Raw genomic sequence first — 25,407 nt, forward strand, 5'->3', positions numbered from 1 at the left:
ACACTAGAAGTCGAAAAACCAACATAAAAAACAAAGGAAAATGTTTTACTTGTCAAATATCATATAAAAAGATTTATACATTCAACTGTCACAATAATGTGATTTTCATGGCAATTCACTTGTTTTAAATTGTGTAAAGTAAAGTTGAAGTTCGCCTACCAAAAGTATTCGCCATTTTGTAATACATAACGAGAGTAAATAATATGTATTAATTCCAGGAGCATCATTACGGGAGGAGCCTGCCCCCTCACGTCAGTGCGGTGGCCCCAAATGATGGTTGCTGTTAGACATTTCTCGTTAGGCCGGATTAACACGTATGTAATAACCAATGTCATTATATAGGGCACCCTGATAAACTGGGAGTCTTACTCGTTAATTTGGAAATGAAATATTCCGACTGGTGCAGATTAAACAAAATAAAATGTTTCAGCTCAAATAAAATATGTTGGTATGGGATCATTAGTGGTAATCTCCAATACGAATGTAACAGTTCATCAATGGAAATATTGAACTGTATGGAATCACCAACCTGGATTCTCCACTTTCTGAAGCGAAACTTGGGTGTAAATCACGTTAATGGTCAAATATTATGATACCAGTGTCTTCTGGTCATTTATCAGAAACAAATAATGGATAATGCCCTATTTTAATAACTGACATACCTGGAATAAGTAACTGAGCAGTGTGACTATCGGAACCTTTATCATTTCTAACAACACAAGTGTAGTTTCCCATATTCAAGTAAGACACACTTTGAATCACAAGGAAACTGGAACGATCATTGAAGATTCCGGTTTCAATCCCTTCCTTATCACTGATTGGTTTTCCATCTTTAGTCCAAGAGAACTTTACTGGAAGATCTCCTTTTTTAAGATTACACAGTATTTGAACACTTCCTCCAAGTTCCACGCCTTCAGGGAATCCAAAAATATGAAGTTTAGGAACATCTAGAAAAAAAAGAAACCACTTTTTACAGACAAATCGACTCTTAATACCAATACATATAATAAAATCAATAGAAACTTCCTGAATGAACTACTTATCCTAACATATCAGAAGTTGCAACTTTTTGTACAAATTAGGTCCACAAAACAAAAGTTGAACCAGCATCATCCACAAAATGTCTTATTTCAGACTGATTATCCAAACACTTCTAATAAATAAAAAAAAACACACACAAAGTAAAACAGGATTCAAAGTTATGGTATCAATTATAATGGAATTGCCACAGCAGGTTCTATTTGACAACAATCAAAACGTTGTACTTAGTCAAAACCACATGAAAAAAAAGACTTCCTGGTTTCTGTACATCACCCACTGAAAATAACGTGTTTGGTACTTGCTAACCCTAATTTATGCAAGTAGTCCATAAGCATAATCACGAGACAATTGATCCAAGATGATCATGGCGCGCCCAAATGACAGAGGAAAACAAAAAATAACACAGTAACAATAATTACGCACTGGTTTTAATGTATGATCCCTGAATCATCTCCAGTAAGCTGAAGTACGTTAGGTGTGGGATAACATGTCACAATTATCCATTTTTATTTGACAGACAAACAAACTGGTCACTTATATACGAATATTTTTTTTTATCATCAAATCTTGAATTTCAGTTAATGAAATAAATCAGACATACAGGTCTGATCTATTTGTTGATTCATTATCCTCGCGGCTGCAACGAATAGATAAGACTTCAATACGTCATCACTTCTTTACTGAACCTTCACGTTCTCAAGAGGAAAAGAAATTCATATATAAACAACTTTGCATTATTAATTATATGGCACATTTTCCAATAATTTAACAAAATACGAAAATGGTTAACCAAAACATGAACCAGTCTTAAATTTACACTTATAACAGAACCAACTACAACTAAGTACAAAAATAAGTAACTTTTTACGTTAGCTTTTATTTTATGGATAGAATTAAATATACCACTGAGTTGTGGTATGTACAATATACATGTAAAAAGACTATTATTAATACGTAATATTTAATTTATTTTCATATGTTTTAATGTTTATTATAAACACGGAATTCTGGCCAGACGTTACTTCAAACTATTTCGTACTCTAACCAAAAATTTGAAAATTTCGTATCTCGGCTACGAAATTTTGTTTTGAATTTATTTTGTTCGTGACCCTCAATTAACATATACAACTGTTGATAATATTACACAATTATGAAAAGCTGTTGAAAGTTTATTTTAAATAACTAAAATTAAGCTTAATTCTTTATAGCAAAATACGGGTAACCTGAAGTAACCAACAGTTTGACGTCCAGTAATTTATGTTTACAAATATTTCTACAGATGGATATGTAACCATCATTCCTAAGCCTAAATGTACATCACTACTCTACAACTTTCTAAGCCAAAAAGGAATCTAAGACAACAAGGAGGAAAATTATTTGAAGGAATCATAGCTTCATACTAGGAATATTTATATTTCACCAGTGACTAGACTGAATAACCAATAACTTTATTAGTTAGAACTGTATTCCATAAAAAAAACCTACCCATTAAAAACACTAAATCATCAAGAGAAAGGAGAAGACATCCAATAATCGTAAGGAATTTCGGCGCCATTTCTTTATATATTTTGTGACGTCGATCCTAGTTATGGCGGCTTATATTCGCAGAGTGCTACGGCTCGAAAGTGGACTGAGAATATTACAAGTGACTGTAGAGTTCCTTACCAACAATTAAACTTCTTTCGAAATAATACGTTCTTCAAATATAATGGGTGATTTCGACTACAACTTTTCATATAGAACATTAATTAATATATTCAACTCCCAGATGAAGACCTTTGGATACAAAAGATTCTACTTCCTGACCGACATTACGATGCATCAGCTAATACAGCGCAACGTGGTGGCGAAATGTAAAATCATTTAAAGAGTGTGAAGTCCATAAAATATTTCCAAATTAACAAACACCTAATTAATCAATATACGTGAAACAAATTTTAATACTCGATCCCAACTCAAAAATGAACGTTTATTTTTTAGGCAATTACTGAAATTATTAACTTAACAAATGAAAACTGTGGTTTATGGTTTTCTTCTGCAATGTCGTCATGTCGTTTGTTTTCATATCTCCAATTTTAAATAAAAATACGTTTGGTCTTTCAGTACGTATAGAGAATACATTTTAGTCACACTTTCTTACGTTTTCCCATTCTGTTGGAGGGGAATAAAAGTCCTCTGAAATAAAAAGGTAAAATATTGCCCCCTTAAAAATTATCTATCATCGCTTTGCACGAAAAACAGCGAATAATACTGTAAATCATAATTTACTTAGCGATTCCTGAAAAAATTAGCAAACATTAACTCTTTAGATCTAAAGTATTGTGTGCAATACTTTGGATCTAAAGAGTTAATGTTTGCTACTTTTTTATTGTGTGCAATCAAACAGGTGACATTTGGAGATAGCCAGCCTTAATTCTAAACTGATAAACTAAGAAGGGAAAGAAGAGTACACTTCGGAAATAACAGCTGTTTTTGACTGTTATTCTTACTGCGCAACTACGGTCCAAAGCATGGTGACCCCCTTTGATAACTCTTGTCATGCTAAAAACTATGCCACGCTTAGACCACTCATTTAAAGGACAATTACTTGCAAATTACAATCACAGGTATATTTCCAGTTATTTGATGCCAATCAACTTGTCGTGTAGTTATTAATAAGACATTCTTGACGAGAAACCCACTTGAAATAAAACTATCTCAGAACAATGGCTGGTATGGGTATTAACACTTACTGATAAGCAGAGAACAACGTTTCGACCTTCCTAGGCCGTTCTGAGACACATTATTAGTAAGACAGTATTCCAGTTGGTAGGAGTATTTACAACCCAGGAACATATTAAATATACAACAGGCCCAATGGTCGACAAATCAAGTCACCCTTTAGGTCAGCCCAGGTTTGAAAATGTTTATCTGGTGATTTGTACTCCATAAGGACCTTACCTGTCACAAAGCAATCAGAAATTAACTTTACCGAAACGGATCTAACTATTATCGAGCTCTACTAATTCAAGTCACTTATATTTGTGTTAGGATTAATTACATAATTCTATTTTATGTACTTTCCTTATTACTTAAATAAGCTTACGCACTTTTTAATCAAAACACTAATTTTAATAAATTACTTTAAGTGTTATCATCATGATGGTGTCGTAGGTTCCATTATGTTTTTTAAAAGGCGGAGCTTATTTATGATGCACTATAGCCATATATTTGAAATAACTGATCAAACATGAAAGTTCATTGGACACGTGCACAGAAAGAAAATTCAAAAACATAAATGTAATTACAATAATATACTTGTAGGTCGGGCTGTCTGCAATAATAAAATTCTTTGTTTTCAGGATTATTTCACAACGATTGCACATATCCCAACTACGATCGTAACAACGTGCATTTTTGTACAACAAAACATTTCCAGTGATAGTTTTGTATTGTGCAAACCTAACATCTCGTTTTCAGTACTTTCGCGGATTTACAATGATGTCCTTAAACATACTTTTAATGTTAAAATCGAATTTATTAACATTACCACTTTTAAGTAGCAATTTTTGTCTTTTTCGTTTATTTCCCTATAATAGGATTAAAACGTCATTGTATATAGCTACACCTGTCGGATGTTACCGCAAGCTCATACTTAATCACCAAATATGGCGTTTCACACAATGGAAAAGTTGTCATTATTTAAACTTGTAGTTATATTTTACTTATGAATTATAAACTTGTAAATAATTGTATCATTCTATTTCCTTCCTATTGGAAACACTAAAAGAAACACCGACTCTGATACGAAGAACAAAGTGTATTTTGATATTTATTTTAAATGAGACATTACTTGCCTTGAAAGAAAATTCAGTTGCTTATAAAACTACAAGATGACGAACCAATGGTTTATAACAATATATGGTTCAATTCTTACCATCAAAATTGCATTGGCGGTGTTCGAATTTGCTATAGCCACAGCTCAGATCCGAAACATCAAGCAAATCCACCATGAAGAAACAGCCTTCTATTTATAAACGTTGTATGTTCTTCCATAAAAACTCTGGTGTCGAATTTTACAAAATCCTTTATGGAGACCGTGGTTTCAAATAACATCTTTCTTTGGAATTCAAATCGTCGAATTCTTCATAGAACTGATAAAAAACTGACATGTGTTTTCTATAAAAGTTACTAAAAAGAATTAGACAATATTTAACAGACGGCTAAATATAAAAATAACAAACATTTTATTCCGAATAATATAAATCTTAATGCAATAGTGCCACACTAATTCTTAATAAATAATAATTTTCTTGCGAAATGTATTTTGAATACTTAAAGGGAAAAATAACACGGCATTCATTAATTTTGTTTACTTACATGTGTGGTATCTCAAGTACACACTTTGAGTTTGACTTGCAAACACGAGTTAGGTTTGGCTATCAAACACGAAAGATGTCAGGTAGAAATAATAAATAACAGAAATACTGATTAATTACCTTGATACTCCTTTATTTCTATAGCTTATACAAATATTATATTTTATCAATAATTATAGAAAAAAATTATTTGCTTACCTGCGGTGTTTGTCGCCAATTCATATGATATTTTAAAGAGGAATCTGATGCATCATCATGTGATGTATAAATTAACTTATCAATCCCAGTGGTAGAAATGTATATTGATATAACCAAACGTTAATTATGACACGAAAGTCAATTATTTCACGATAAGCGCTGCTGATTGTTCTCACCAGTCTTATTAGACGAATCAGTTCAATGCTAATTTGTGAGTGAACCATTCAAAGAGGTGTTATAGATATGCAAAACCCAAATACGAACAAACAAAAACTTGTAAAACCATAAACTGCGTTAGTGCGTATAACATACAATCGTTTCCATAACACTATTTTTTCACAATAAATATATTTTTCAGAGCTTACAAATAAACGTTAACTTTAGGTCTAACAGATACTAACAAATCTATTTTTCATACGTACTGCAGAATTTTCTACTCATTATTGTGATTTAAAAAACGTGTTGAACCTTTTCATTTGTCAACTTACAAATTAGTGTGTCTTCTGTCACAACTAATATAAACATTGAACACATAGAAACAACCGTCATAATTCAAACAAATGAACCATTATGCTTACAACATTATTGATGGGTGTTATTACTGGTGTGAAAATGGCAACAACTACCAACACACCGGATTTACTTTATGAGATTAATTCACAGAGACAACACTGATTATTTTATACCAGCATCGAACTAAACTGAACTGTTAAAAGAAGGGATCATCAACTAGCGTGACAGATAAACAATTCTCATAGACACAAAAACAGATGCAAATAGTTTAAGTACCTGGAATAACCAACAGTGCAGTGTGACTGTCCGCTCCGTTGGTGTTTTTCACAGTACATGTGTAATTACCCATCTTGTCGGCAGCCACGTTTTCAATCACCAAAAAACTAGATCGATCATTGAAAAGACCAGTTTTGATTCCCTCTGCCTCGTTGATAGCCTGGCCATCCTTGGTCCAGATGAACGTTACGGGTGGTTTTCCTTTGTTCAGGTTACAGAAAACTTGTACACTTGCTCCCAAAACTATGTCATTAGGAAAGCCAAAGGACTGTAGCGTTGGTGGTTCTGTTATGGAAAAGAATGGAAAACTTGATACCTGCATAAATGCAAAATTATCAGAAAACGTAAAGACTTTAAGAACCTGAGAGTAAAAAATATCAGAACATTCAATACATTAATATTATTTCTCTAAATAATAATAATAAAAAGACGTTTCGTTTAAAAAACTGGTCATACGTATTTTTTCCGTTTCGAAAAATGTCATATAACAGCGAATCAATATTCAATATAATGTAACTATTTTACGTCACTTTACTAAAATCGTAGTAATGAAGTTCAACTAATGAGTTTTTCATCATCTATGTATTATATGTGTACGCTAATGATGAGTAACAAAACTTGTACAGGAATGTACAACATTAAGATGTAATCTATTAATTTTGTAAATTACTATGGATATTAGTCAACAAAAGTTTGTTCATTGTCACTTACATACTTGTAAATACAATTTATCTGAGAAATATTATCTGAACTGTCCTCACTACAAAGTGCTACGCCATATAAATTACTGATAGATTGACTTGTTATTTACAAGTTTGAAGAAAATAACATCATTATACCATATTATGAGGACTAAAATAAGAAAAAAACGTTAGGTTTTAAATAGTGCAAATATAGACTAGTTTTCACACTGTTTTAAGTTTATAATAGTTTCTCATTCAATTGGCTATATTAATACTGTTTTTCTTATATACAACAGAAGTTGATTTCCAAAAATTCTCAGTGGCATTAAGAAAGTGTAATTCATATTCTAGCAATATCCATAAAACATTTTCCCTTCGCATGAAACTAAATCCATATCAAGTGTTAAGAAAAAAAATCCATTAGTTACCGTACATAAATTATTTGGTTAATCTCGAATGCACTTCTGTGTCCAGTAATAAAGCAGATACAGATTAGGCTTAACTATATCCTAATTTTGGACAGTTTATTCTTAGCATTTACGGAAAACTGATTCTCTTACAAAGATAGTTATTCATAATCCAAATGATAAAACCAATATATATAATAGGGTGTTTTGGTCAAGATGTATAATACGTTTTGTCTAACACCAATCATGTTCTGCACTCATTATGGTCTGTTAAACTGAAAAATACATACATAGTCAATACACGAGGCGTTGCCAACACAATGCAGTGACAAAGTGGTTCTATAAGTAATTTAAATGAAAGTCAAGTGTATTTTTAAATAAATCGGAAGATACCGGGCGTTTTACTTTTAGAATAATGGGATGGTCATTTGGTCCCCGCTACGCCCCTGATGTGTGCATTCATATTTTTAATGGTCAATATAAAAATCAGAATAATTGGCAATAGTTTCATAGTTTATTATGAAAGTCCTTCCGATAAAAGTAGAGGGAAAACTCACCTTGAGTAAGGACAAAGGATGATGCGCCTAGCACGATGCTTACGAAGCAAACCAGCTTAATTCCCGCCATTTCACAAGGTCCTTTCACTTCCCGTTAGGCTTTGCGTTCGTTATGATATTAATACTAAAATCTTGAAATACTCATCCCTTTACAATGAAAAATAATAAGATCATACTTTCCAAAATTAAATTCTACAAATCCTTTTGGATTTGTTTATAATTTGATTAAAGATTTGTTAAAACGTCTAAGAAATTGTAAAATTTCCTCTTACAATTGGCGTACAGAGCAAAATTGTGCTTACCCTTCGAAAAACTAACGTAATGGCTGTCGTTTAAAGCGCCACCGTATGGCTTATTTCACAAAGCATTTATAAATTATTGTAAATATGTCGAGGTAACCCATAAGGTATTTTTATGATAAGAACTTGAAATGAAAGGTACTTGCTGACCTTAAAAATCACATGACAAAAATATATTGTCATTTATTGATACTCTTATTAACAAATTAATTATTAAGTTTTACATTGCTTTAGGCTTAAATCTGCAATGAATTCGAAGAATATTGTCGAGTGCAGAAATGTATTGCTTATATTTGCTAGTATCTCGAAAGCCACAGTCTGACATAAACATACATTCCTGACATTTGTGGATGATTGATCGATGTCAGCAATCCTTTAGGTCACTTAAACCTCTGTTAAAACATTCTACGCGAATTTGAATCGCGATACATCTTTTTGAACTTCCCGCCATTGTTCGCCACGTGGGGTCCTTCGAGTCGAGTCACGGCATTCCCCCTTTTAGCATTGCCCTGGCTTTGCGCATCAGATACGTATCCTTTGTCTTATGCTCACAAAGCATGCAGAAACAAATTTAAAATTTTCAGTCATGTTCACTGCATACCTTGGTCACAGTTGCTTCTTTTCCTTCCTCAAGATACTTTGGTTTAACATTTAGAAGATTGCTTAATCTTCAGTGAAAAGGCAGACATTTAACCTCAAGCTTTGCAAAATCCATTTTCCCTACCCAAGCGCCATGTTTGCATGCAGCGCTACCTAGTAATTTGGTGGTACTCTTAATATAATAAAAAAGTATTGTTATTGTTATTAATTCGGATTAATTCCCCAAAACCATTATTATTTGCAATTACTTTTATATTTTGTAAAATTATCTGATAGCCTACTTTCTTTTCCAATTCAATATCTGTAATTTAATTGTTCTATGGTTAAAAACGGGATATTTAACATATTTCTCATGTGAATATTATGTATTCCGTAATGCGATATTTTTGAAATAAATATTGGGAATAATTGCAAAATGTGACAAAAATTAAACAGCATTTCTTTGAACTTCGTCTTTTACGAACGTATTTCAAAAATTCATACTCACTCAGTTACATTAACTTGAACGATAACAAAAAATCCTCACTATCATTAAACGATTTTTTTCATAATTTTAAGGTCACGTGCATTTTTACTGAACAGAAAAATAGTATAATTTTTTTATCTATACCAAACACATTTATAGAGATTAAATTACTGACGTGAATTCGATATCAAATAAATTAAATATTGAAAAGTTATTCACTCGGCATTTTGGAGTCCTTAGATGTGAGACGTTTCCTGAATTTCTTAATTATAATTTTTGTCAACAATTGCTTCCGGTAGGGTGAGAAATATATGCCTTCTAAGCGTTTTTTAACTCTTCTTGTTTAAAGTTTCACATACACACACATATATATCAAGTTTTACTTTCAATATTTCAGAGTATAAATATTTTCTATGGTCAGAAATGGAATATTAAACCAAAATAAATTTTAATAGATTTATTGTTAAAATATGTAGAATTCTGTGCAGTGTTGAAATGCAAAAGATGCCCAATATTTTCTTCTGATTTGTTGTTGTTGTTGGTTTTTGTTTTAAAGCTGGCAATCATTTTTGTCTTTTTTGTAAAGGGTACTTTAATGATATAAACTAGAGGGGTTTTCAATCAGTTTGTGGAGACTACAATTACAGACTTCCGTTGTTGTATATATCATTTTGATGTTTGGCTTAACAGCAGGTGTCTGTGACTTATGATAAATTCAACGATAAATAAACAGTACCATTTCGCTTGTTTTCCAATTAACATAAATTCGGTACAAGTTAAACGTGTTTACAATAAATTATTCACACTATAGAAGTCAAAGGCATATCAAAAACACTATATATGGTTCTCTTCTTGCCAAAATTCCAGTTAGGCCTACTCAATTATTTTAGAATTTCAGTTAACAAACCGAACTATTTTCTCTATCACTATAGCCAAACTATGCGAATATAGTTCACTTACTATATCGTCGGGTTACCACGGTTATGTCCTATACTTTTAAATTCGTCTCCCTTTTTTTTCTTTTGTATTTCCAAGAATCGCCTGTTTGTCAAAGTCCACTGAGACTAGTTTAATTACTTTATAACTCTCTTTCACGAAATACACTATTCTGTTTACTTCTATTACTTCTACTGTTAAGCCTTTCCTCCTACGGAAATTTACTTTCTCGTCCCCTCTTATCTCTCTGCTGTTTGCCCGCCGCTAATCTTTATAATATATATATTTTTATTATCAAATCTGCTGTTCATTATATTCTTTACATCAGCGGTTCACAAATTTTTTTGTCTCATAACCCTTTTACACTCCTAAAAATTATTGGGAACCCCCAAAAAGATTTTGTATAAGTGGCTTATATCTATCGATATTTACCGTATTAGAAATTAAAACTGAGAACTTTTTTAAATGTTTATTTATTAATTAATTTTAATATAACAATAATAAACCCATTACATGTTAAGCATAGCATATATTTATGAAAATAACTATATTTTCGAAAACAAAAAAACGTTTTTAATGAGAAGAGCGACATTGTTTTATATTTTTGCAAATCTCTTTCGTGTCTGGCTTAATAAAAGACAGCTTGATTCTCATATCTGCCTTTGCATTCAGTCTGTTGCGATATGTTGTTTTGGTTGAAGCATATGAAGAAACTCTGCTTCACACAGATATGTAGTTGGAAAAGAGAGGAATATTTTAACAGCTTTTTCATATAATTGTGGATTTCTTCTTTGATACTACACTAAAACTCGACAAGTGGTAGTTCCTCAAAGGTTAGTTGCAACGTTGAATCTGAAATCACATCAATGAAGTTTTCGTACTCTGTTACATTAAAATTCATTGGTCTGTCTTGCACTTGAAATAGATCTTTTACCCATGTATGATTTTGTAGCATCATGCATTGGTCATCTGGAAAATATTGGTTCACTAAGTTATGCAGATCTTCGAAATGTTGACAAGTTTCATATACAATACCAAAAAATCACATTCGTTAATATCACCAATGATCTCGTCAAAAAAAGTCTTTAAGTATTGGGAAGCTGTCAAGCTCATGATAGCGGATACAAGTTGTCTAAAATTCTAACTTTCGCTTAAAGGCTCGAATTTTACCATTGACAACAAAAACTGTTAATTGGTTTCCTTGTTCATTTTCTAGAAAATGTCTGCCAAATACCAAAGTCGGAGTAATCGTAGTTTGTCTGCCAGTCGTTCTTTCAAGTAAAAATGGTGTTCTATGAAAAAAGCGGCTAGTTCAGCTCGCAACTCAAACAATCGCATAAGTGCTTTTCCTCAAGACAACCATCGCACTTCGGTATGCAGCAGTAATGCTTTATGCAAATTTCCAATTTCGTCACACAGAATATTAAAAAGACATACACTCATGGGTCGAGATTTAATCAAATTAATAATGTTTACTGCTTCATCAAGAACATTCTAAAGTAAAACTGTCATTTTTTTTACCGCGAGTGCGTGGCGGTGAAGAATACAATGACTACTGGTACAGATTGGTGCCACTGGCTTACTCGTGCTAAAGCGCCAGCAGTTTAACTCACCATTGCTTTTGCACCATTAGTGCAAATGTCAGTCAACACAGTTGTTCCAGGATAAACCATGAGATTCAGAAACATTATTCAACACATTGAATATTTCAGCACCAGTTGTGATTGTTAGCAAGAATTTACATAAAAGAAGATCTTCTTCGATGGTTAGTTGGTGCTGATACCGAACGAATACAAGCAAAACAGCAAGTCCAACCACGTCCGTTAATTTGTAAAGCAAAAGTACAATTCTGTAGACGAAATATTTACTCAGTCTTTATGTTTGCAGCTATTTCTTTAATTCGACGAGTTACTGTATTGTTGGAAAGTGGCACTGCCGTGATTTATTTTACTGACTTTTCATCCAGCATGCATTCAGTAATGTCAACTGTACAAGGTTTTATTAGTCTCTCAACTATTGTGTGTGCTTTTCCAGCCAATGCAATAAAATAACTTACCCTGTAAGATGCTTCAGTGGCTTTTTTTTTTTCATTTCTAGTTTGAAAACCTGTAACAAATAATTTCTGGGTTTTAAAGAGCTGATTACATCTACATTTAAAATATTTAGTTCCTTTTTCTTTAAACTCTGAATGATTGGTCTTAAAATGACACCGCAACTTAACTGTCACCATAATAGTATTTGAAAATGTTCTGTTGCATAAGACACAATAAGGTAAATTATTAACATCTATATAGCCGAAGGTAGCTTTTGTCATATTTTCGTTATTTATTTACGGCTTCACCCAGTTTCTCTGGAGTAGATTCCTCCCTCCATGAGTCAGAAAAATCTCTGTTATGTCAGTTTCATCTTTTTCAGCATCTTTAGATGTAAACGGTGCAGCTGTGTGTTGTGAAAGCGAGTCTTCTAATCTACGTTATTCTTTAGCGAACAATGCATCCTTAAATATAAGAAAAATATTTTATAAATAAAATTCCTTTTATTTTATAATAAAATAAAATTATAAAATAATAAAAGTTTTAGATAAAATTTTAAAAAGTTTCAATTTTTTACAAATATTATTGCAAAATAAGACAACAAAGTGTACTTACTTTTCAAACGATTGAACAATTGTTTGTTGTCTGGTTCCTCTCTGCATTTATATCTCTCCTTACAAAGTTTTCTATTAAAATGTTAAATCTCAATTTATAAGTTTAATTTTTATATGTATTTATTTCTAGAATAGAGAAAAGTTCAAATTTATCGACCATACAGATTAAAATTCAGTTAAATCCCAAATAAATTGAATGAAAATTTGACCTAAAATAATATCACTTATATATCCAAAAACATAAGAACGCAATTTTAGAGCTTGAAGACACAACCTTCCTTCTCAAATACTCAAAACGTACTAAGACGTTATTTGCCTTTTCACTCTCATTCTCTCGCTTGGTTCAAAACGTACAAAAATGTTTCATTGAAGGAATTACATGAAAATAGTTTTGACCTCGTGGATTTCCTGAAGGTGTCCTCAGATTACACTTTGAGAAACGCTGCTCTACATCATTGAGTTACCAACACAGCTTTCAATACTCGTCTGTTTTTAACTCTCTTATAATAAAAAAGAAAAGAAAACAACTAAACAAAAATAAAATTTTTATTAACAAAGTTAATAATATCTAAACTAAACAGACTTTTATATCATACCATCCCATGAGATTAATTATGCTTTAAAAATCTAACTAAATCCAGTTTTTCCTCAGTCCACAGATTAAGCCAATAATGCAAAATAATCATCAATGGTATCGTTATAGTTCAAAAATTCAGAATTATTCAAATATGATAATGAATAACATTCAGTAAAATTAACTGTGTATAAAAATAGAATACATTATTACGCTATTAAGTATGAAGTCCATATTTTGAAAATACTTCAGTTATTTGTATTCTCAAGACGGCTGGTATAGGTATCAGAATTTTATTTAAAATAAAGTACAGAACAACGTTTCGACCTTCTTATGTCATCTTCAGTTTAACAAAGTTTAATTAAAGTTCTAATTCCCATATCAGGCGTTTTGAGAACACATTTTTACTTCAAGTGGATTTCTTGTTCCCACAGACTTCAGTTATTTGTTTCTTCGTGTCAATCCTTCTTCTAAGAAAGAAAAATTTTGAATTTGTAAATTTAAAATTAACTTTAAGGCGATTTACAGTATCAGAACCAAAAATTATTTTCTTAAAGTTTTAGAAACGATCGGCCAAGAGACAGTACGTTGATGGCTGAAGATTAGATCATTAGAGAGTTAACTTGGAAATTACAAACCGTTGAATTTTACTTCTTTAGTGGGAAAAACCTAAATATAAAAATTTGCAAATAATTTAATGGCATATGGTGAGATAAAAGAAAGATTTTATAGATTCAATAAAAGGAAGTCTTGTTCTGCTAATTTGTTAACACAGTACATTGAAGTTTTACAGAGAAGAGTCGTTCCAGAATTGAAAAAGAGATTTCCAGATGGATCTGGCATTTTTCAGCAAGATCTGGCTCCGTGCCACACATCGAAACTTGTGAAGAATTTTATGACTACAACACGCATAAAGGTGCTGGACTGGCCTGGAAACTCTCCGGACTTAAATCCTATTGAAAATCTTTGGACGATTTGTAAAGAAAGACTTCGGGGAAAAGACTGTACTACGAAAGATAAGCTAGTTGAGTCCATAATTGAGGTGTAATACAGCGATCCAAAAATTAGTAAAGATTCCAGTCAACTCTTGGACTCGATGTCAAAGCGGATTAATGATCTTCTGAAAACTATAGGCGGTCATATCATGTATTAATTTGTGAGTAATTTTTGAATTCTCAGAAATAAAAGCAAAAAATTGAAAAAATCGTAATTTTTCGTCTTGTTTCAATTAATTTGCACAAGAGTGTAAGTTCGCGCCAAGCATAGTTACCTTTGTAACAAACAATTGGTTAATTTGGTTTGAATTTTGCGCAAAGCTACACGAGGGCTATCTGCGCTAGCCGTCCCTAATTTAGCAGCGTGAGACTAGAGGGAAGGCAGCTAATCATCACCACCCACCGCCAACTCTTGGGTTACTCTTTTACCAACGAATAGTGGGATTGACCGTCACATACAACGCCCCCACGGCTGATAGGGCAAGCATGTTTGGTGTTACGGGGATTCGAACCCGCGACCCTCGGATTACAAGTCGAGTTCTTTATCCACCTGGCCATGCCGGACCCAATTGGTTCATATGTTTCAACGTAGAATAGTGGATGGGGGGACACAAAGAGTGTTGGCGGATGGGGGTGGAGGTAATCCACACCTAGATTTACAGCATGCAGCATTCCTTTACTAGATTATAAATAATTAACACGATCGTAACATTAAAAAAAAAGTTATAACAAATAAGAGAGTCTTAAGTTGATAATGCATTGATATTAGTAATATTGTGTTTCTTGTTTATTGTATATTTTGAAAAACTGTTGTGTAAAGAATACTTGTTAGTTGTGATAATAATTTTTACAACGTCACACTCATAAGTACTGATATGTTAGTTCTTAAATTCTCTCTGTGAAAAATACACGCTAATTGTAAAAAACGCATCAAGCATTTCGTAACACAACCAGAGCTTTATTGTTCGCATAAAGCCATCACTTAATTATTTGTGAATTCATAAAAAATTCCAACTCACATACTCTGAGAAATTTAACATTATCACGTTTGTTCAGTTTACGCGATTTTTATCACAGGTATTAGGCCTATTAGTTTACAATGCTTAGCCAGCATTCGGATATTAAAATCATAAGAACGAAAATAATGTGAATAAAACACTCACTCACGTCTTTTTATTCTTTTTAAGTTTTCATATTTATGTATCATCACAGAACACTCTCGATTATAATGGCGTCTTCCACAACACAACATTTCGGTTCAAGTTTGGTAAAAACACCAGAAATATTCAAATATTGTGAAACATTTTGACAATAAAAACGTAAAAAAGTATATAATGTTGAATTACGGTATCGTGATGTTCAGAAGATAAAAAGTCACATTAATAAGGGAAGTTTCATCTATACTAAAAACTTTTAGGCGTACGATATTTTAAAACTAAAGACATAAAAATAACAAAGTCTAGCGTCTCCGAGTAGAAATTACTTGTGTTTATTCTATTAAGATGTATAAGTAAAGTCTGTTTGTTTGTTTTTTGACAATTGAAGAAATTTAATTAATCTCAAATTTTCGACGTGTGATTTTGTTCGGATTAGTCGGAAAATATCGTTATTAGCAATTATATCCAATTGATAACATCCAACATTATCCAAATATACTTCTTGTATATTTCTCTTTCTTATTATGTTAAATTGTTTAATTCTAAACTTACCTTTAACCAGAAATGTTTAATAGTTTTCAAATTTAAGTTTTTAAAGCAACGTGATAAAGCAAGTATGCATATATAAAAAACTTGGAACTAATATGTTTAACTAAGGTCTGTAGCTCATCACTCGTAATGGTGAAAACTGATAATACTACTTAGCATGTGAAAAATCAACGAGTAGCTTCAATACGGTTATCTTGAAAATAATGAACCCACGGACATGTGGTTTTACCGAAATTAATAAAATATTGAAGTTGAAACACCGTTAAACTTATTTGTTTACTCGTTTTAGGCTTTAACGACTATTTATAATAGTGCTTAGTATAATTATTCAGGTTTAAATTAAATATTCAACATCATCCAAACTATACTTATGGCTGAAAACACCGTTAACTACGTTTTCGCGCTATAGCTTTCACATTCTTTTAATGATTTGCGTCCTAAACATCATAAAGATACTGAGGAGTAATAATTTCATTTTTTAACAATTATTATCTTAGAATAAAACTTGCTATAAAAGTTAGGCTTAAACTTTTGAATTCCTTGGTAACTGATGCTACGGATAAACTTCTACAAAGTGTCTTCCACTGTTCTTTATTTATATTCTAATCAAATACTCTGTTTCTTTTCGAAAGCTGTTCAGAAAGATTTCTTATTGATTTAAATATTTATTTTCTAATGTTTCTTTGAATGAATTACATAAGTAATCAAGCCTAACCTTAAAAACAAACAACTCTCGGGTAATTATTGGCTCAATGTAGAATACTAATTTGCTAGTTATGGAATTACCCTCCAGTGGCTCAGCGGTATGTCTACGGACTTATAACGCTAAACACCGGGTTTCGATACCCGTAGTGGGCAGAGCCCAGATAGCCCATTGTGTAGTTTTGTGCTTAATTCAAAACAACAACAACAACAACAACTTATGTAATTCTGGTTGTGTGTCGTCTCGACACTTTTCTTGAAAGTATCATACTTATTGTTCAATGAATTTGTGTATCTATGTACATACGTACATAAGTAATTAAGCCTAAGCTTTAAAAAAAAACAACTCTCGGGTAATTATTGGCTCAATGTAGAATACTAATATGCTACTTATGAAATCCTGGTTCGAGTGTCGTCTCGACACTTTTCTTGAAAATATCATACTTATTGTTTAATGAATTTATTTACATATGTACGTATGTCTATTTGTATAAATAAATGAAGAAACACTTTCTTCACGACATGTATTTTACATTTTGAACAGTGTTTTTTTTTTTTAAGTCAATACCATGTTTAAAACATTAATTAATTATGGCGTCCTCTCCAATTCTGAGGATCAATGACTGATTCTTCATTACCCTCTATATTTCCATGGTAATCAATGCTTACATTAACTTTCCTAGTTATAACTTCTCGTTTACATCCACAGTTTTAATATCATCGAGCCAAGTAAGTCTATATCTGCCTCTGACTCGTCTTCCTCTGTCCATCAAAATAATGGAATGTTCTGTCTGTTTTTGTGTATCTGTATTTGAGTTATCGTAATGGAATGTTCTGTTTGTTTTTGTGTATCTGTATTTAAGTTATCGTAATGGAATGTTCTGTTTGTTTTTGAGTGCCATCATTTCCCGGGATTATTGATGCTTTTCTGGCTGTCCACTCTTGAATTTATTGATGTAATTAAATTATATTTATATATGTTGACAAACACTAAGAACGAGGTATTTTACCCAAACGTTCTGATCAAAACTATTCTGCTTGTGTCATTTATATCTGTAAACTCTTTTTGTAAACGGACTATAAAAGCCTTTCCTGACATAAATATAATGAAATGTGATAATATTAAGTTGATTTTTACATCCAAATATGGCTGACAATTTTGTTCTAAAGAAAGAGATTTACTACATTGAACTAGATTATATTTAAATTAGGAATAAATCCTTAATGGGGAAAAAATCTTTCACGTGTTTGTATGTTGCTTAAGACCCCTTCATCGATCTGAACAGCTTATCCTATAATATAGAACAGGGGTCGGCAACCTACGACCCGCCAGCCGAAATCATCTGACCCTCGGTCCTCAAACGAAATATCCCATCCACCCGGCCCGTGGTGGTCCTATAAAAGAATTCAAGTTTTTAACTTTATGTTGCCGTCCATCCGCTCAAAGACATGGCCTCTGGCCCCTGTGCGGAAAAAGGTTGCCGACTTCTGATCTGGAACATTCAAAATTACACATCTGCAGTTAAGTTAGGTCACCTTTTCTCAGTAAGAGCGCAATGTTCTCACTCTTTATCTCTAAATTAATTTTTATTATTTGTTAGTTGTCTTGGGCACATAAAAATATATTACTTCATAAAATCATCTAAGAACTCTTCTCGAATTTTCAAATATCTCTCTTAACTAATTTTCGTTTGTGGTCATGAAACAAAGATACTGTTTCATCAGTTTAACAATGTGATAATCAGTTAACAACGACTAGTTTTCTTTTCACAAATGAGTTATTTATTATTTAAACATTTAACAAAGAAATGAACTTCAATTTGTAATTGAAATTTCAGATTAAAAATTACCAGAAATATTAAAAAAACAAAGAACTTAGATCTAAATTAGAGGGAAAATTCACGTTCTTTGTCTGGCCAATGCGTACTCGGAGTAGATCAGAAATCCATCTTTATTCAAGTCGTTTTCTTGCAAGATCTTATCGATGACAACTGAAAATTAAAAACAGAGAAACAAATGATGAGTAACAAACTACAAGTTTCTGTTTCCGAAATGTTTTGGTGTAGTTTCCTTGAGATGTTTGTACAAGCAGTGATGTCTGAAATACGGAAGTCATAAATGATGATAATAATGTTTGATATTTCTATTTAGATTTTAATATATATATGTATCTATATATCTATATATGTATCTATATATATATGCAGCTACTTTCAAATTACATGTTTTCAGTAAAATATTTCTTTAATTTCTCCTTGATTCCAAAAAAACAATATTTAGTCTTTATCAAAGGAGAACCGGCAAAATTAGTGATCAAAAGTTAGTAACAGAGATGGAACTTTGTAGTGTCTCATTGAAATACGTAAAAAAAATTGAATTTTTTTGTGCACCAATTTCAAATGAATGAGGTCAACAGGAATAATGTGGTGGACGTTTAGATGTTGCACATGCAAGTAAGATGATCATAAAAGATTACTTCGCCATATTTGACCAGTCCACTTATAGGATAATTTAGTGTGAACTGTGATTTCAGTTGAGTATTTAGAATTTTGTAGTATTATTTCTAAGAGTAGGAGCCCACCATTGAAACAAAAGCACAGAAAAACATAGAAATTTCCTCATTATTTAACATCATGCCAAATCTGCAGTTCTAAATGTTAAAACTAGCTTTTAACAATAACAATGTCTACATACAGGACTTCATGACATCATGCAATACAAGTTAAGGTGGGGTTGTAATACCTCCACAGTGTCAAAGGTGAAATAAAACCTCAGCGAGTATAATAATAAAACGATACAGTGTTGTGCAAATGGTATAAAAGTCGAACTTGGACTATTGAAGTTGTATCATGTACGTTACTTTGTTTTTGTTGTATTCGTTATTAATTAATGCATATGTGAATTTAACGAGAAAAGAAAGAAGTCGTTATTATTATTATCCAAGCCTGTCATGGCCAAGCGTGTTAAGGCACTCGACTCGTAATCCGAGGGTCGTGGTTTCAGATCCTCGTCACACGAAACATGCTCGCCCTTTCAACCGTGGGTGCGTCATTATGTGACGGTTAATCCCACTATTCGTTGGTAAAGGAGTAGCTGAAGAGTTGACGGAGGGTGGTGATGACTAGCTGCTTTCCCTCTAGCATTACACTGCTAAATTAAGGGCGGCTAGCGCAAATAGTCTTCATGTGGTTTTTCGCGAAATTCCAAAACACACAAAGAAACAAACTTTGCCCCTCCCCCCGTATCTAAATCTTACCTATACAACTTACATATTTGATATGTCGTGAAGTATTATACAAAGACGCCTTACTTCAATAAGTTAGTTCGAAAGTGAAAATTGTGGATTTGGGTTTATGATAAGAGACGGGAAAATTCCGGAGTTTCATGTTGTTTTGTTTAGTATATTTGTTGTTGTTTTTCAGAAACAACTCTGTAAACAAGATAAAAAGTCCACATACTTTCATATCCTGCATGAACTTATTTTATAGTTAGAGTGATAAAGCATGCTGTAATGAATTTCTTTATAACAATCTCATTTGTATAAATAATGTTTTTATGGTGTACAACAACACCCACGATAGACAAAGTGTATAAATGTCCACCTGAAATTGGTGTCAAAACATTCAATTTTTCTTCCTATATATTTTAATGAGATACTAATTCTAATACTGACCTTTGGTCACTGATCTTGTCAGTCCTTCTTCGACTCTTCAGTGATAATTTCCATTTTAATTATTTTAAACTTGAAATGAAACATAAAAAAATATACATTAAGCTACTTCTGGAAGCCTTTTCTTTAATTTTACGTCACAATCCTTTTTAATACCAACCGACCTGCGTCATTGGCAAACTTTGTGTTCCACTTTTGTTGCACGAAGTAAGTTGCCGGATGAGATGCTTCGTTCTCATCATCAGACGGATCATAGACGTTATCAGCAACGTGATTTATTGCGGCTAGAATCTCTAATCCGTCTAGTCTATTATCTTTGTCCAAATCGTGTAACCTGTGAAAGATTGCAAGAAACAATGTGTTAGTGAACAATTTGTAAAAATTTTCAGTATTATTAAAGTTACCATGATCATTTTAATAACCCTCAGAGGCTCAGCAGTAAGCTTGAGGGTTTATAATGACAAAATAGTGGTTCGATACCCGCAATGTGCATAACTCAGAAAAATCATTGCGCAGCTTTGCTCTTAACAGTTAGTAAGTAAACAAATCCTCTCAGAAATTTAGGATAAAAACATACACACAAGCCTCTTATACACGCCGCCCCTGACGAAAAGATTAATTCCATCTAATGCTGTGCTCTATGATGTGCACTGAACTCGCAGTCTAAGAGTCGCGAGTTCGAATTCCCGTCACACCAAATATTCTTGCCCTTTCAGCCGTGAGGCGTTATAATGTTAAGGTCAATTTTCCTATTTATTGGTGAAATAATAGTTCAAAAGTTGATCTTCACTAGATGTATTTTCTTCTTGTCTATCTCTTCTAAATTAGGGACGGTAAGCGCAGATAGCTCTAGTGTAGCTTTGTCCAAAATTCAAAACAAACCAAACCCTGTGCTTTAAAACTGACTAATTTAAAGATAGTCTAAATATTTAGACTATCTTTAAACATCATCAACACACAACTACGAAAAATACATTTCATCAAATACTTACTGAAAAAAGTATACACCTATTTCACTATTCGTCAAAGTTTCGTCCATACTGACACCGAAGTAGTTATAAAGATCTGCTCGAATGTGCCTGTATTTAAATACATGCATTTATTGGATAAGTTAATATTTTTGGATGAATAAAAATATACAACATTAATTAATACAAAAAATTGGCTGATAGAATAAAAAGATTCCGAAACGCTAATTTCTTACCATATTATAAAACTAGGATAACTTTAATTCTCCAGACGCTAATTTACATAAAAAAAGATTTTATTAATACTATGGAAACTTTAATTCATTTATTTCAGTAGATCACAATTTTCATGGTGTTAAAACACTTCATATAACACATATTTCAGGAACTTTGGAAAACAACAAGATTACTATTAATTTACTAAAACCAAATATTTTACTTTTCTGTAAAACATTTAGTTACCTTCTGGGAATTCTCGACGGGTGAAGACTGTAAATTTCTACAATAAAAAAGAAGATAAAATTTCATTATACAGATTACTTATCATCTTTTAAGGTCCTTCTTTGAATTATTTTCTTACCTTTCATCATGAAGAATACTTGAAGATCCCTTGTCAAGTAAGTCTGGGACGTGGCCATTATGCCTCGGTTCTCTCAACATTACCATTGGAAGACTGGACGAGATTATAACAGTCCAGAGAGGAACTAGGCGTAGCTCCATTTCCTCGAGTACTGAAGTAAACAACGAAATATAAATAATGAATGACGCATATCTTTCACACGCAGTTGTTCACAAAAAATAAATATTAATTAATCCCATTCAATCACTGCTGGTTAGGTCCCTTTTTGTACGTATTACGGAGAAAACTTTATTTTACACAGTTTTCTTGGTTAGTTACTTACACTGAGTATTGTTATAAGCAAATAATACATTGAGATTTTATAAGCTGTAACAAAAATTAACTATCCAGTCCAAAATAAGAGCAAAGAAAATTTATTTATAAAATATATTTATTTCTAGTTTTACAGAACACACAAACAACGTCGAGTGAATTAGCTGAAACAGAGAACTTTCTATTGGATATGAATGACTAATAATGCAAAAATATTACATATTTCACGAAAAAAATATGAAACAACAAAACTATAGTAATATTGAGGTAGAATTTGACTTGCGAAGTGTAAACCTTGCACTTCATTTTCACCAAAGCTTTAGGTACATAACTTCCAAAATATTTACGGTCCGGCATGGCTAGGTGGTTAAGGCACACGACCCGTAATCTGAGGGTCTCAGGTTCGAATATCTGTCGCACAAAAGATGCTCGCTCTCTGAGTGGTGGGGGCGTTATAATGTGACGGTTAATTCCACTATTCGTTGGTAAAAGAGTATTCCAAGAGTTTGCCGTGGGTGGTGATGACTAACTGCCTTCTCTCTAATCTTACACTGATAAATTAGGAACGGCTAGCGCAGATAGCCCTCGTGTAGCTTTGCGCGAAATTCAAACCAAATCCAAAATATTTTAAGTATATATTTATTATTATTCAAAATACAAAAAAAAACTTATCTGTATTTTTGTAATTTATATTTTTATTTCAGTTTAAGCGTTTAATTTCTAGATTGAAGATGTCATTACATCATCATCGTCAGTGGCGGATTTAGGGTTGTGTGGGTCTAGGGAATAATAAGTTTTGTGTGCCCTACATCCTATGTAATTTTACATAGAATAAAATTATCAATATGCCCTGGGGCTGAGGTCCTCTCTAACACCTATCTAAGTACGTCACTGATCATCGTGATGTAATAATTTAGAAATCTGGTGCAATAAGAAGAAAACGAGAACAATGTAAATGCCACAGTCAGTAAAGTGTTCAGTTAATTAATGAGTAATCAGTAAGGTAAACAGTTATTTAGGGTGTTTGTTTATTGTATCTGTAGTCTCATAACTTCTGATCAAAAGTTATTTACGAAGTGAACATAACCTGTATTGTCGTAAACGTTAGTGAAGATATAAATGAATTCGTTACTTTTATGTGGATTTTGGATTTGTCATTATATTTACGGAATAATCCAGAATAACTCGTCAAACTATATAAAACGTTATAAAAATATTGCTTAAAGCTTTCTCCATCAGGCTTGCATATTTATTAAACCTTTGTCCACTGCAAGGAATTTGTTGTAATGTATAAAATAATAAACTTTTTGTGTAAGAAACTGGAAATTTCGATGTTTATCAATCAAGCAGAACTATGAAGTACTTAGGTATGCATACATGATAGGCTGAAAATAATTAACTTGAATAAAAGTTTATCTTCAGAAAACACTTACCTTTTCAGGTTGTTACTAATCCTCGATCTAGAATTTATATTGTAACTTTTTGTTTTATTTAAATGTTTCATTAAATTATAGCTGTGTCTTGCAGTATGAAACATTTAATACGTCTCTATCGGTTTAGTTTGTTATTTGGCAGATTAGGAAAAATTTGGACAGATGTTCAGTCACGTGGTCTGTGCGAACAGGTGGCATACCTTAAATACGGGTAAGCAGATGGTTATTGTATTCTTGGCTCTATGTCTCTCTTCATCCGTGTGCATTTTGTGTTCGATGTTAAACGTTTTCAGTAAAACGCAACTACGTTTTGTTATGTTCAAAGCAGTTGAAGTGAGTTTTTGTAATTAAGGCGTTCGAAATTATAGAAAAACTTCGGAATATATTTTAAAATACACATGTACAATCACTTTATAAGTACGGCACTTAGTCTCCTGTTTAGTACGGTACGTGATTTAAATATTATACATTATTTTAATAAGACTTGTATCGCCACCATCATCACTTTTCCAAGGCTTAGTTAGTGACATATAAACTTTCAGAAACTAAATTTCTATCAGAAAATTTGTTTAAATTGAAATAGCTTTCAAATTTTTAAAATGAAATAAAGTATTCAGTAAATAATATTTGTAATTTTATCATAGATGCCACTGTTTGTTTTACACTCGATTGGTGGTTTCAAAACAGGTTATTTCAGTCTCTTTCTAAGAAAAGAGTTGCTGCGTTTTTTTCGCTAAAAAGTCTCTAAGAACAGACTAAATGAACTAAATAAATTCTGTTAAAACTCAATAAAAGTTAAGTAATTGATTTTAAGAAAAGCTTCTTGTAAGTTACACGTGATTAAAAATGTGGAGAAACAAACTTTTGATGAAGAGAAACCCACTTGAAACAAAAATATATCTAGGAGAGTCGGAACGTTGTTCTCTGCTTTAATAGTAAAAGTGTTAATACTATACCAGCTGTTTTCCTAAGTGCGCAAAGACTATTTTTCCTAAAAGTGGATCAGATTTTAAAACCGTGAAAACTTATTAAAAAAGATATATTGTGCTCTAGGTTATAAAAGTTACCCCTCCCCCCCAAAAAAAACAAACTAATAAATATCTTACAACAAAAATCTAGGTGATTAGGGTGCTTTATTCGCAATCTATGGTATTGGGTTCAAATCCTCATCCCGCAAAACAAGTTTGCCCTTTCAGCCGTGGGAATGTTATAATGTTACGAACAATCCTACTATTCGTTCGTAAAATAGTAGCTCCAGAGTTGGCAGTGGGTGGTGAAGACTAGCTACTTTCCCTCTAGTCTATCACTGCAACATTAGGGACAGATAGTGCAGATATTCCCTTTGGACTTTACGCGAATTTCAAAAGCAAACAAACTTTATTCAACGAAAATCTCAAAATTTGTGACAGTTGCTCGGTTTTAAAGTTCATTCTATTTAAACTCTCAGCTCAATCAAATATAGCTTATGGTAACGTTTTATCAAATG

The 25,407-nt window shown here is 32.2% G+C and overlaps 2 protein-coding genes across 5 annotated transcripts; both read right to left on the reverse strand.

The window, feature by feature from the left end:
• Positions 1-236: 236 nt before the first annotated feature.
• On the reverse strand, positions 237-8,329 carry LOC143238539 (junctional adhesion molecule A-like). Of its 4 annotated transcripts, none has more exons than XM_076478872.1 (4): positions 8,034-8,329; positions 6,387-6,671; positions 4,958-5,174; positions 237-947 (listed from the first exon to the last, which is right to left on the reverse strand). In XM_076478872.1, the coding sequence occupies exons 1-3, from the start codon at positions 8,101-8,103 to the stop codon at positions 5,167-5,169; spliced, it is 363 nt and encodes a 120-aa protein (XP_076334987.1). In that variant the 5' UTR covers positions 8,104-8,329; the 3' UTR covers positions 237-947; positions 4,958-5,166. The 4 variants fall into 4 exon arrangements, with proteins under 4 accessions (XP_076334987.1, XP_076334986.1, XP_076334984.1 ...); XM_076478871.1 differs by having other exon boundaries at positions 4,958-5,199; XM_076478869.1 differs by lacking the exons at positions 6,387-6,671; positions 8,034-8,329 and having other exon boundaries at positions 4,958-5,154.
• Positions 8,330-18,717: 10,388 nt separating this feature from the next.
• LOC143239289 (multiple coagulation factor deficiency protein 2 homolog) lies at positions 18,718-24,076 on the reverse strand. The gene is made up of 5 exons (XM_076480214.1): positions 23,922-24,076; positions 22,177-22,327; positions 21,621-21,707; positions 20,793-20,962; positions 18,718-18,949 (listed from the first exon to the last, which is right to left on the reverse strand). Exons 2-5 carry the CDS (start codon positions 22,314-22,316, stop codon positions 18,858-18,860), a joined length of 489 nt encoding a protein of 162 aa, XP_076336329.1. The 5' UTR covers positions 22,317-22,327; positions 23,922-24,076; the 3' UTR covers positions 18,718-18,857.
• Between the last annotated feature and the right edge of the window lie 1,331 nt (positions 24,077-25,407).

This window comes from Tachypleus tridentatus, chromosome 13 (assembly GCF_004210375.1).
Source record: "Tachypleus tridentatus isolate NWPU-2018 chromosome 13, ASM421037v1, whole genome shotgun sequence".
Lineage (NCBI taxonomy): Eukaryota > Metazoa > Arthropoda > Merostomata > Xiphosura > Limulidae > Tachypleus > Tachypleus tridentatus.